Genomic DNA, 14,763 nt, shown 5'->3' on the forward strand with positions numbered 1-14,763 from the left:
CCCTGATAGATCTCTATCAGGGTGAATAGGACAAGGGTTCTAGTCCCTAAGGTGGCTAAAAGTTAGTAAAAAAAAACGAACAAAAAAAAAATATTAAGTATAAATGAAAAAGAAAGAAAGATTTACAAAAAAAGAAAAATACACGTTAACAATAAACATTAATTTTCAGCAGATTTCAAAAATGAAAATTCCCAGAATATCGGTATAAATTATCGGCTATCGGCCTGAAAGTTCACAAATTATCGGTATCTGCCCTAAAAAATCTATATCGGTCGATCCCTACCCTAGACACACTCTCCTGCTCTGGATGGCCCTCTTTCAATCTCGGACACCTGCCGTATTACATCCTCAACCTGACTTCTGGCATAAGCTCTCTTGTGTAATCTGTGGGCGATATTTTCAGCCTCAATCATGAAGCTATCATAATCCGTGCAGTTCCTCCTTGCATGTATTATCTCGCCCCTCATTATATTTGCTATGACATGTTTCAGATGGCAGGATGTGGCGTGCAGGGTTGTATTTCCTGCTAAGGGCTTTCTATAGGTACACGTGTGGATTTTTCCGGTGGAGGGGTACCCCCTCAGGCGCAAATCCAAAAAAGAAATATCCTGCATGTCATGGTGGACACTAAATGAAATAGTGTCCACACAGGAGTTGATATAGCAACCAAAAACTGGTATGGCCGTCACATCACCCGTCCAAACCAGGATCAGGTCATCGATGTAACGGCCATACCACCTGATGCATCGCCAAAAAGGATGGGTGTCGATGAGGAGGAAGCTCCTCTCCCACCATGCCTTAAAAATATTAGCTATGGAGGGAGAGAACTTAGCCCCCATCGACACCCCTGATACTTGCAGAAAAAACGTATTGTTAAACATGAAGAAATTGCGCCTGAGGAGGAAATCCACCACCAGAAGTACATATTCCTGCAACCCTGCGGTAATGTTAGCATAGGTTCTAAGGAACCAGGCTAATGATTTAATAGCCAGTTCATGCGGGATATTGGTGTATAAAGACACAACGTCCGCTGTCATCCATGTATAATTTGATGACCATTCAATGTTCTAGAATTACGTCTACAGAGCTGTGTGGGGATCATTTTATCTGTATTGGAGCTTGTATGACTTTTTGATCACTTTTTGTTTCGTTTTTCTGGGAGGTGAAGTGAGAAAAAAAAAATAGCGAATCGCTGCTATGTTTTTTTTTTTTTATGGCGTTCACTGTATGGGATAAATACGTTTAGATTTTAATAGTCTAGCAGTTTGGGACATGGAGATACCTATGATTCTGTTATTTTTGTTATTTTTTTTTTGTTAATTTTAATATGGGGTAGGAAATTTATAGATTTTTTTTAAAAAATATATATTTTTTTTTACTTTTTCCCCCCTAGGGAACTTGAATATGCGATCATCATCAAGTTTCTCACATAGACTGCAACGAATTACCATTGCAGCCTATAGGAGTTTAATTTTGTTCCTATGAAGCCCTGTCACAGGCAGGGCTGATGTGGCAAGCCTTAGATCCTTCTGAGGGCCTGAGGCTGTCATAGCAACCTAACGGCTCTCTCGATCTCTGCGCAGGTAAGCCGTTCGGGCCCTGGGAGCGCTGCTCTCCCAGGGACAGCCCTCTCAGATGTTGTGGTCACAATTGACCAGGGCATCTGAGAGGTTACATGTGAAACAGCAGGCAGCGAGCACCCGGAGCGGAGCGTGCTCTATCTTTAAAGAGATTACTTACTATACGAAACATGTTGTTAAGGGGTTACATGAATGGAAATTATTTTCAGTCGCAGAAATTTCTGCAGCAAATCTGCCATGTGTCAATTTACCCTAATAGTTCAGTGTATGTAAAAAATATTCTCCTTTGAGGTATTACCTGTCCCGTTTTATGACTTCTTTTTGCTTTTAAAAGATTGATGGACAATTTATTTCAGCTTATAGGGATACACTGTTTTATGTCCCGCTCATGCTTTCTTAAAAAGGTATTCCCATCTGAGACTTATGTATATGCAATAAATGTCCAATAGGCGTGCATCCCACCTCTGGGACATGGTCCTGTATCAAGAACAGAGCCCCAAAGTGAACAAAGAAGATGCTGTGCATGTGTGGCCACCTCTTCATTCGCCGCTGAAAATAGTCAAGCGCTGGCTCAGCTATTTTCGAAAGTCCCATAGCGCGACTGCAGGGGTGGTTGCACATGCACAGGATCCTCTCTATTCACCACTATGGGACAGATTCTCTTTGAATTAATGTGGATTTGAGGAAGGGACAGTGATTTAAACATTCATAAGTAAACATCTTATTTCTGTAACAACCACAACATTCGTGTCTTATTTGAAGGCTAAAAACACCAGAATAAATGGAAGACTTCCTGGTGAAAGATATTATTTGACCTATCTGACGCTAAATACAGTACAGTGGGGAAAATAATTATTTGATAAACTGGCGATTTTGCAAGTTTTCCCACCTACAAAGATGGAGAGGTCTGTAATTTTTATCGTAGGTACACTTCAACTGTGAGAGACAGAATCTAAAAAAAAAATCCAGAAAATCACATTGATTTCTAAATAATTGATTTGCATTTTATTGCATGAAATAAGTATTTGATCACCTACCAAGCAGCAAGAATTCTGGCTCACAGACTTGATAGTTTTTTTTTTTTTTTAAGAAGCCACCCTACTGTGCACTCATTAACTGTATTAATTGCACCTGTTTGAACTCGTTACCTGTATAAAAGACACCTGTCCACACACTCAATCACACGCCAACCTCTCCACCAAGACCAAAGAGCTGTCTAAGGACACCAGGGACTAAATTGTAGAGTTGCACAGGGCTGGGATGGGTTACAGGACAATAGGCAAGCAGCTTGGTGAGAAGGCAACAACTTTTGTAGCAAATTTTAGGAAATGGAAGAAACACAAGATGACTGTCAATCTTCCTTAGTCAGGGGTTCCGTGCAAGATCTGGGCCTCGTTGGGTAAGAATGATTCTGAGAAAGGTCCGGAATCAGCCCAAAACTACACGGGAGGACCTGGTCAATGACCTGAAGAGAGCTGGGACCACAGTTTCAAAGATTACCATTAGTAACACACTACGCCGTCCTTCATGGCACGCAAGGTCCCCCTGCTTACGCCAGCACATGGCCAGGCCCTTTTGAAGTTCGCCAATGACCATCTGGATGATCCAGAGGCGTGGGAGAAGGTCATGTTGTCAGATGAGACCAAAATAGAACTTTTTGGTATCAACTCCACTTGCTGTGTTTTGGAGGAAGAAGAGTGAGTACAATCCCAAGAACACCGTCCCAACCGTGAAGCATGGGGGTGGAAACATCATACTTTGGGGGAGCTTTTCTACAAAGGGGACAGGACGACTCCACCATATTGAAGGGAGGATGGATGGGGCCATGTATCGTGAGAGTTTGGCCAACAACCTCCTTCCCTCAGTAAGAGCATTGAAGATGGGTTGTGGCTGGGTCCTTCAGCATGACAATGACCTGAAACGCACAGCCAGGGCAACTAAGGAGTTCCTCCGTAAGAAGCATTTCAAGGTCCTGGAGTGGCCTAGGAAGTCTCCAGACCTGAACAGAATCAAAACTCTTTGGAGGGAGCTGAAACTCAATGTAGCCCAGCGACATCCCCAAAACCTGAAAGATCTAGAGAAGATATGTATGGTGGGGGGGGGGGGGGGGGTCAAAAATGTCTGCTGCAGTGTGGTCAAACTTGGTCAAGAACTATAGGAAACAACTGACAAATGTTTCTGTACCAGATTTTAAATTCTGTTTTTCTATTGTATCAAATGCTTATTTCATGCAATAAAATGCTAATTAATTATTTAAAAATCATACAATGTGATTTTCTGGATTTTTTTTTTAGATTCTGACTGACAGTTGAAGTGTAATCACCAGCATATGGAAAACTTATTTTGCCCACTGTATATTGACCACAGTTCACTGCAATTTAAGGGAGTCTTTGAGCAGGTTTGACTGTGCTGACAGTGCTAGCTTTGGGTCAAGGAGAGCAGAACAATCATACCTTTTGTGCAGCTTTTATCAGGACTAGTGTGAATATAAACTTTAACTGATTCTACTTCTTAAGTTCCCAGGAGGCAGAGCTTCACTGTGTAAAATGCACTCTGCATTGGGCTGCTTCAGTGTCCCTCCCCTCTGCTCTGAGTGACAGCTCTATCATCCAACCAAGAGATAATTAGAGCTGTCGTTTAGAGGGGAGGGGCTGTGAAGCAGCTCATTGCAGAGCGCATGTTAGTGAAGCTCCGCCTCCTTAAAGAACTGAATATGTTAGAATAAAAGCTCATATTCACACTACTCCTGATAACAAGAGCTCCAAAAAAGGTATTTTTATACTGCTCTCCCCAGCTGTTACCTAGTGCTGTCAGCAGTTTTGACCATGCAGAACTGCTGACAGGCTTGTGGTTTGGCCTCTTGTTTGCAGGGAGAGGATATACTGCTAGTATTTCTCATCCTTAACCTAAGGATTTTTACAAAACAACACTTAAGAGTATAGAGGCAGGAAAAATGTTCACATTCAGTGGGGGTTCCAGTTAAGTAATTTTACTCCGCATCGCATGGTGAGAATATCATCTCTGCTAAAATGAAATGCAGTGATAAGTAATAACTTTTTATGCATGATAAGCATCAAAATATAAACCTGCTGTTTTCTGCCTTTCATTTTCTTTACTTTTCTCTTTCACTTAGAGTCTCCTGCCAGGCTGCTCCACATGATCAATATACTCAATGACAGTTTTTTCTCATGCAGTAATTATCTCAATGTGATATTATCTCAGCACAGTATTTCTTTATTAGCCAAGAGATGCGGGGGATTTTTATGCAACCAGCTGATCCCATTCCAGTTGAAGGAGGGCAGAAAAACAGCAGAAAGAGTTTATTTTAAGTAAACTTTCCGAGCTGAGGCTGCCACTGACAGGGCAGACACACATACAGCACTTTCTCCGCTGTCCATGGCGAGAAGAACGCTTGCTCTTTGAAATGTGAATAAAATTATTTATAGACTTTTAATTTTTTTTCCACGCTGACTATAGTTTGAGGGTGACAGCAGGCAATATATTTTATATGGTGTAAGTGTGGCAGAATTTTGTCACCGAAGGCAGCTACTTATTCCAGAAATTTGTTACCTAGTGTCGTGTTGTAGCATTTTATTTTTTATTATATTTTTTTCTTTTAAGGGGGATATATCACCTTTTGATTTTTGTGTTACTAATTAAAACCAGACCCAGTTAAATATTTTTATCTGTTTTCATTTTCTCTTTGTTGATTTCTTCTAATTTGTTTGTATATTTTTATGGGAGCAGCCATCTTGCTTGAGCTGCTGTAAACTGCATTTATGGACGTAGGGACCTGTAGATGACTCATTGACTTCTGTCGGAGAGTGTTGTGGGCATGCTATGTGACCTGTGCAGAGATCATATTGCTTGGATGGGGAGGAGGTGAGCTGTGACCAATACCTTCTGTAAATGCTGGTTCTTGTGTTGCCTAAGTATATTTAGGCTGGGTTTCACATCACCATTTCATTTTACAGAATTCTATTTAAAAAAATAAAAAAATTAAAACACATCTTGTGCATCAGTGATCCACATTTGGCATCTGTTTGAGCCATTTCCTTCTGAGATCTGTTTTTTTTTCTGTCTGAAAAAAGGGATCTCAGACGGGTGTTATTTATTATTTTTCAGTGTATTCCTGCCTGAGATGATGAGCTGACTGAGAAGTGGTTTCTACAGAACAGAAAGGTCTATTATAAAGAAGTGAAAACTGTAACATATCATGATTTTTAGTGTAGTTGGAAAATTAAAAACAACCTGATGTAATAAAATGTACAGTATTTTTCACTTTATAAGACTCACCCCAGGTTTTAGAGGAGGAAAATAAGAAAATATTTTTCATCAGACCTCATATCAGATCCTCAGATCGGACCCCCATCAGGCATCTATGTCAGACCCCTATCAGACCTTAAATCGGACTTCCACATCAGACCTCAGATCATAGATAAAAATAAATAACTACATTTGCCTCTCCTGCTCCGCTACTCCTCCCCAGGTCCAGCGGTCTTTGCGGCATTTGCACTTTCTTTTCTTTAAAAAAAAACCTCACTAGTATTCACTTTATAAGATGCACTGCCATTTTTCCCCGCACTTTTGGTCGAAAAACAAACGTCTTGGGCTACATGCGGATCCGTAAAAAAAACGGATGACATCCGTTTTTTTTTAGTTTTTTGCGGATCCATTGTTACAATGCCTAAAACGGACAAGAATAGGACATGTTCTATTTTTTTTTTTTGCAGGGCTACGGAATGGACATACTGATGCGGACAGCACATGGTGTGCTGTCTGCATTTTTTGTGGACCCATTGAAATGAATGGGTCCGCATCCTATCCGGAAAAAAATGGAACGGACATGGAAACAAGCAACGTTCGTGTGCATGTAGCCTTATAAAGCGAAAAACACTATGCCGTCCTTCATGGCACGCAAGGTCCCCCTGCTTACGCCAGCACATGGCCAGGCCCTTTTGAAGTTCGCCAATGACCATCTGGATGATCCAGAGGCGTGGGAGAAGGTCATGTTGTCAGATGAGACCAAAATAGAACTTTTTGGTATCAACTCCACTTGCTGTGTTTTGGAGGAAGAAGAGTGAGTACAATCCCAAGAACACCGTCCCAACCGTGAAGCATGGGGGTGGAAACCTCATACTTTGGGGGAGCTTTTCTACAAAGGGGACAGGGCGACTGCACCATATTGAAGGGAGGATGGATGGGGCCATGTATCGCGAGAATTTGGCCAACAACCTCCTTCCCTCAGTAAGAGCATTGAAGATGGGTTGTGGCTGGGTCCTTCAGCATGACAATGACCTGAAACGCACAGCCAGGGCAACTAAGGAGTTCCTCCGTAAGAAGCATTTCAAGGTCCTAGAGTGGCCTAGGCAGTCTCCAGACCTGAACGGAATCAAAACTCTTTGGAGGGAGCTGAAACTCAATGTAGCCCAGCGACATCCCCGAAACCTGAAAGATCTGGAGAAGATATGTTCGTGTGCATGTAGCCTTATAAAGCGAAAAATACAGTAATTTTCCCCCTAAAATGTTTGTAAAGGCCTCATGCACACAGAGAACTTCTGTAAAACTATTGCTACTAGAAAAGAGTATCTCTGTAAAATAAAATCTGAGGGATTTGACTGATTGATTCATGGAGAATCTGACAGAAAAGACGTCTGTATGTTAAGAGTTACACAGTCATTTTGGGAAGATTTAAATTGTGATCTGTCTGGCCCTGAAAAAAAAAACACAGTAACATAGTAACATAGTACATAAGGCCGAAAAAAGACATTTGTCCATCCAGTTCGGCCTGTTATCCTGCAAGTTGATCCAGAGGAAGGCAAAAAACCCTGTGAGGTAGAAGCCAATTTTCTCCACTTTAGGGGAATAAAAAATTCCTTCCCGACTCCAATCATGCAATCAGAATAACTCCCTGGATCAACGACCCCTCTCTAGTAGCTATAGCCTGTAATATTATTACGCTCTAGAAACACATCCAGGCCCCTCTTGAATTCATTTATTGTACTCACCATGACCACCTCCTCAGGCAGAGAGTTCCATAGTCTCACTGCTCTTACCGTAAAGAATCCTCTTCTATGTTTGTGTACAAACCTTCTTTCCTCCAGACGCAGAGGATGTCCCCTCGTCACAGTCCTGGGGATAAAGAGCTGATGGGATAGATCTCTGTACTGACCCCTGATATATTTATACATATTAATTAGATCTCCCCTCAGTCGTCTTTTTTCTAAAGTGAATAACCCTAATTTTGATAATCTTTCAGGGTACTGTAGTTGCCCCATTCCAGTTATTACTTTAGTTGCCCTCCTCTGAACCCTCTCTAGCTCTGCTATGTCTGCCTTGTTTACAGGAGCCCAGAACTGTACACAGTACTCCATGTGTGGTCTGACTAGCGATTTGTAAAGTGGTAGGACTATGTTCATATCATGGGAATCTATGCCCCTTTTGATGCAACCCATTATCTTGTTGGCCTTGGCAGCAGCTGCCTGACACTGGTTTTTGCTGCTTAGTTTGCTGTTTATTAAAATTCCTAGATCCTTTTCCATGTCAGTGTTACCGAGTGTTTTACCATTTAGTATGTACGGGTGACTTGCATTTTTCCTTCCCATGTGCATAACTTTACATTTGTCAGTGTTAAACCTCATCTGCCACGTATCTGCCCAAGCCTCCAATCTATCCAGATCCCTCTGTAGTAGTAAACTGTCCTCATCAGTGTAAATTACTTTACACAGTTTAGTGTCATCTGCGAAAATTGATACTTTACTATGCAAGCCTTCTACAAGATCATTAATAAATATATTGAAGAGAATAGGGCCCAATACTGACCCCTGAGGTACTCCGCTAGTGACAGAGACCCAATCTGAGTGTGTACCATTAATAACCACCCTCTGTTTTCTATCACTCAGCCAGTTACTTACCCACATACAGATGTTTTCTCCCAGTCCGAGCATTCTCATTTTATATACTAACCTTTTATGCGGTACAGTGTCAAATGCTTTGGAGAAGTCCAGATATACGACATCCATTGATTCGCCGCTGTCAAGTCTAGAACTTACCTCTTCATAGAAACTGATTAAATTAGTTTGACATGACCGATCCCTCACGAAGCCATGCTGATATGGCGTTATTTGATTATTTCCGTTGAGATGCTCTAATATAGCATCTCTCAGAAAACCTTCAAACAGTTTACCCACAACAGATGTTAAACTTACCGGCCTATAGTTTCCAGGCTCTGTTTTTGGCCCCTTTTTGAATATTGGCACCACATATGCCACGCGCCAATCCTGTGGGACATTCCCTGTCAGTATAGAGTCTGCAAATATCAGAAATAAGGGTCTGGCTATGACATTACTTAATTCCTTTAGGATACGGGGGTGTATGCCATCCGGTCCTGGCGATTTGTCTATTTTAATCTTTTTAAGCCGCTGATGTACTTCTTCCTGGGTCAGACAGGACACCTTTAATGGGGAATTTATTTTTGCATTCTGCATGTCATCTGACAATTTATTTTCCTCAGTGAATACATTGGAGAAAAAAATATTTAACAGCTTTGCTTTCTCCTCGTCGCTCTCAGTGATGTAATCCATGGTGCTTTGTTTTTTTCTGTTCTTTTATACCCTTTTTTCAAGATTGCTTAAATACTTTCTGGTGTCTACATTTCACTGTATGGTTACTAAATACTATATATATTAGTTTATCATTATATAACAATAAAGTTCTTTATCATTAGACATGTTCACAATGAACCATTTTTACGCAGATTTCAGTCCGTATTCCACACCAAAATATGCGTGAAATTCACCCACTACCATGCCTCATTGATTTCAATGGAAAATATATGTAGTCGTTTATAGACTCTTGGATGTTTCTGCTGCTGTTTTGACTGCTGTGGGTGGTGTGGGGATTCCCTCTGGTAGTTAGGATTAGCGGGTGCAGCACAGAGGCAAAGTACAAGTTCTTGGTTCAAAACATCAGTTGCTTGGTGATCGTTCACACACATGAAAAGTTCATATACAAAACAGTCACCTTTTCTCCTGGGTGTTACTTCACACCCTGTTGGAAGTTCTGCCTTGTCAAGTTCACAGGCAGGCGTTAGACGGCCTGTTCGCCCTCACAGGGGTCTGAGCCTCCCAGTCCGGCTCAAGCCGCGGATCCCAACACAGCCCTCAGATCACAGCACACAGACCTCCTGAGCTCCACTGTCAGACGGAGGTAATCCTCTCCACCGGGCAGTGCTGGCTGGTTTTTATGCCTGGCAAAACCCGGGCTGGAACATGGGAAGCATTCACCCACCCAGCACTTTGACTACTCCCAGTAAGAGCCGTCCTGAATCAGCTATTACAGTCATACTAAGTATCAAGGTGTCAAACAGCAACTGCTGCTGAAACATAAAAACGGCTCTTACTCCACAGAGGCCAGGAACCTAGGTGACACGTACCTATCATCCACGATGATTCCTTGTACATTCTTACAGCGGCCACACATGAACCATTAAATGGAGCTAAATTTGCTTGCGGATCCGCGCCTTGCCAGACTTCAAATCTGCATCTCTAAACCATAGGTAACCCTGGGCTGCTGCATATTTCACAATGGAACGTGGCCTCAGTGAAGCTATGAAAGAGGATCATTTCACCTTTGGGGTTTTTATTTATATATTTTTTTTTTATTTTTCTATTTTCACTTTTGAATAACAACTCTAGCAATAAAAAAAAATGCAAATATGAAAACTAGATAGACTATTTTCCTTAAGTCTCACTCGTTCCATGCATTTTCTTGGTGCAGCCTCCCCCTCATCTGCAAGTGCAGTCCAGAACTGAAGAGGCTGATTCATCAACTAGTCAGTTTGTTTTTTGTATTTTTATTATTATTATTATTATTGACTAATCTGGTGCCTTGAACCTCTTTAATTCTGGATTGCCCTTTGAACGAGTGGATGTCTGCAGCAATTAAATCCATGAACCAAGGGTTACATAAACCAGATGGAATATTTTTGCAAGTTCTTTATGGTTCACTCATCCATATGGATTTTCTTTAAAATTTGATTTGATAAAAAAAAATGCAGGAATTTACTTGAAGTTTCACATTCTTCTTTTTGCATTTCAGATTGAAGTACTGCAAGAATCTCGCATGATGATCCCAGATTGCCATCGCAGGCTAGAGGCAGCGCACACAGATCTTGCACAGATCTTAGTAAGTACATACGTGTTTTTGTCAATTCTCAAGACAATACAACAAATGTTCTCATTTTATAGTTTATCTGTATGCATAGTTGACTACGCTATTGTGTACAGAGGCATCCCGCAAAAGTATGAATATTTTTTAACACTGGAGATTAGGGGACAACATATGCCACTGTGTATGTATATACAGTTGCAAGAAAAAGTATGTAAACCCTTTAGAATGATAAGGATTTCTGCACAAATTGGTCATAAAATGTGATCTGATCTTCATCTAATTCTCAACAATAGACTATCACAGTCTGCTTAAACTAATAACACACAAAGAATTAAATGTTACCATGTTTTATTGAACACACCATGTAAACATTCACAGTGCAGGTGGAAAAAGTATGTGAACCCCTAGACTAATGACATCTCCAAGAGCTAATTGGAGTGAGGTGTCAGCCAACTGGAGTCCAATCAATGAGATGAGATTGGTGGTGTTGGTTAAAGCTGCCCTGCCCTATAAAAAACACACACCAGTTCTGGTTTTGCTTTTCACAAGAAGCATTGCCTGATGTGAATGATGCCTCGCGCAAAAGAGCTCTCAGAAGACCTACGATTAAAAATTGTTGACTTGCATAAAGCTGGAAAGGGTTATAAAAGTATCTCTAAAAGCCTTGCTGTTCATCAGTCCACGGTAAGACAAATTGTCTATGAATGGAGAAAGTTCAGCACTGCTGCTACTCTCCCTAGGAGTGGCCGTCCTGTAAAGATGACTGCAAGAGCACAGCACAGACTGCTCAATGAGGTGAAGAAGAATCCTAGAGTGTCAGCTAAAGACTTACAAATGTCTCTGGCATATGCTAACATCCCCGTTAGCGAATCTACAATACGTAAAACACTAAACAAGAATGGATTTCATGGGAGGATACCACAGAGGAAGCCACTGCTGTCCAAATAAAACATTGCTGCACGTTTACAGTTTTCACAAGAGCACCTGGATGTTCCACAGCAGTACTGGCAAAATATTCTGTGAACAGATGAAACCAAAGTTGAGTTGTTTGGAAGAAACACACAACACTATGTGTGGAGAAAAAGAGGCACAGTACACCAACATCAAAACCTCATCCCAACTGTGAAGTATGGTGGTGGGGGCATCATGGTTTGGGGCTGCTTTGCTGCGTCAGGGCCTGGACAGATTGCTATAATCGAAAGAAAAATGAATTCCCAAGTTTATCAAGACATTTTGCAGGAGAACTTAAGGCCATCTGTCCACCAGCTGAAGCTCAACAGAAGATGGATGTTGCAACAGGACAACGACCCAAAGCATAGAAGTAAATCAACAACAGAATGGCTTAAACATAAGAAAATACGCCTTCTGGAGTGGCCCAGTCAGAGTCCTGACCTCAACCCGATTGAAATGCTGTGGCATGACCTCAAGAAAGCGATTCACACCAGACATCCCAAGAATATTGCTGAACTGAAACAGTTCTGTAAAGAGGAATGGTCAAGAATTACTCCTGACCGTTGTGCACGTCTGATCTGCAACTACAGGAAACGTTTGGTTGAAGTTATTGCTGCCAAAGGAGGTTCAACCAGTTATTAAATCCAAAGGTTCACATACTTTTTCCACCTGCACTGTGAATGTTTACATGGTGTGTTCAATAAAAACATGGTAACATTTAATTCTTTGTATGTTATTAGTTTAAGCAGACTGTGATTGTCTATTGTTGTGACTTAGATGAAGATAAGATCACATTTTATGACCAATTTGTGCAGAAATCCATATCATTCCAAAGGGTTCACATACTTTTTCTTGCAACTGTACAGTGATCCTGTCTGAGATCCTCGGGAAATCCTCGCTGAGGGGAGTATTGAAGGGGCTGTCTTACTTCGGCAAGTGGAATTTATCATGTAGAGAAAGTTAATACAATGCACTTACTAATATACTGTAATTGTTCATATTGCTTCCTTTGCTAGCTGGATTCATTTTTCCATCACATTATACACTACTCGTTTCCATGGTTACAACCACCCTCCTGCAATCAATCAGCCATGGTCGTGCTTGCATACTATAGGGAAAAATGCCGGCGTGTCTTTTGCTCTGGACTGTGGGGGTACACATAGGCCGGCCCTTTTTCTTATAGGCTGCAAGCATGACCACCGCTGATGGATGGCAGAGTGGTCGTAATCCCTGGAAACGAGCAGAGTATAATGTGATAGAAAAATGAATCCAGCCAGCAAAGGAGGCAATATGGACAATCACAATGCATTAGTAAGTGCCTGGTATTAACTTTCTCTACATGATAAATGCCATCTGCTGAAGTGACACAACCCCTTTTAAGTAATGACAGACTCTGAAATCAGAGGTCGGTCAGTTATCTAATAAGGTAAAGTTGCATCCAAGAACTTAATGTTTAAAGAGGTATTCCTAGTTGGGACATTGACATGTCTCTAGGATATGCCATCAGTGTCAACTAGGACCTGATCCTATCTCCAGACCGGGACCCCTGAAGTGAACAGAGAATAGCCGCCCCTTTTACAGCTACCCTCTATTCAATGCTATGGGAGTTTCGGAAATAGCATGCTGCTAGTCCTATAGCAGGAAATGGACAGGTGGCCACATTTGCATGGCATGCTTTTCATTCGCCACTATGGGGTATCCAAGGCTATTTTCGGAGCACCTATAGCGATAGAGTGCACACTTCGGGGCACACTGCCAGCATTAAACGGTAAGCAACTTTACTTTAGTAGGCATCTGATTTCAGCAGGTCTGTCACTACTTTAGTCTAGGTGACGGGTTTCCCTTAAATAATGTTCGGCTTCATATGTAGGTCTGGGCAGGTCTAAATTTTTGGGTTGTTTTCTGTTGCTCCCTGTGACTGGTCCCTGGAGTGCTATAGCTGGCTCCCAATGTCTGCAGGAATTTGCCATCTTCTTCCCAGTTTCATAGCTCTGTTCCCAAAGCAAGGCAACTGTCCGGTATTTTATCAGTTTTAGTTCCTTTTTGATGACTTTGTACTCTGTTCTTACACTGGAGGAGGCTCATTCCGTTTACAGGTCTCTATCCATAGCTACTTTTGCTGATACATTGGCATATTACAGTTATGTCTCCATGGATTCTAGTACAACCCACTGGCATAGTGTCAACCACCTGACGACTGTACTTCAGTGTAATTGTTTTGTATCGCTGACATGTCAAGCTTTAAGTAACTATCTTTCTCTTATAGGAGAATGAAAAGGAGTTAGAAGAGGCAGAGGAATATAAAGATGCCCGTTCAATGCTGGACTCAGTGAAATTAGATGCCTAAATGCTCTTCAGCCTACATTTTTATGCCTTGATACTATTCCACTGTCCTGTTTGAAAATTGGGAAACTTGAATGCATTTCCAAAGCCTAACAATAATAGGACAAGATTCCAGTTAGGCTACTTTCACACTGACGTTTTGGCTTTCCGTTTATGAGATCCGTTCAGGGCTCTCACAAGCGGTCCAAAACGGATCAGTTTTGTCCTAATGCACTCTGAATGGAAAAGGATCCGTTCAGAATGCATCAGTTTGCCTCCGTTCTGCAAGCAGCGTTTTGGTGTCAGTCTGAAGAAACTGAGCCACACGGATCCGTTCTGACACACAATGTAAGTCAATGGGGATGGATCCGTTTTCTATGACACAATCTGGACAATAGAAAACGGATCCGTCCTCCATTGACTTTCAATGGTGTTCAAGACAGAGCCGTCTTGGCTATGTTACAGATAATACAAACGGATCTGTTCTGAATGGATGCAGACATTGTATTATCTGAACAGATCCGTCAGTGCAGATCCGTGACGGATCCCCACCAAACACGAGTGTAAAAGTAGCCTTATGTAGCTTCAAGGATATAAAAATATATATATAAATTGCTTTATCTTATTCAGATATGTAGCAGTGTGATTACTGGCTAGTCTAAGGAAAGTGCCAATGTTCTAATTTCCTGCGGTTCGGTTTGGGATGAAGCAAGGTCATATGTTGAGCACTTCACAGGAA

At 41.5% G+C, this 14,763-nt stretch overlaps 1 protein-coding gene across 1 annotated transcript in view; it reads left to right on the plus strand.

The window, feature by feature from the left end:
- TBCA (tubulin folding cofactor A) overlaps nucleotides 1-14,261 on the plus strand; it is a 67,332-nt gene extending 53,071 nt beyond the window's left edge. Inside the window, exons 3-4 of the mRNA XM_040420178.1 lie at nucleotides 10,680-10,766; nucleotides 13,969-14,261. Coding sequence (XP_040276112.1) covers nucleotides 10,680-10,766; nucleotides 13,969-14,049 — 168 coding nt within the window. The 3' untranslated portion in view covers nucleotides 14,050-14,261. The remainder of the gene's footprint in view (nucleotides 1-10,679; nucleotides 10,767-13,968) is intronic.
- Nucleotides 14,262-14,763: the final 502 nt, after the last annotated feature.

Source organism: Bufo bufo, chromosome 2, assembly GCF_905171765.1.
Source record: "Bufo bufo chromosome 2, aBufBuf1.1, whole genome shotgun sequence".
NCBI classification, from domain to species: domain Eukaryota; kingdom Metazoa; phylum Chordata; class Amphibia; order Anura; family Bufonidae; genus Bufo; species Bufo bufo.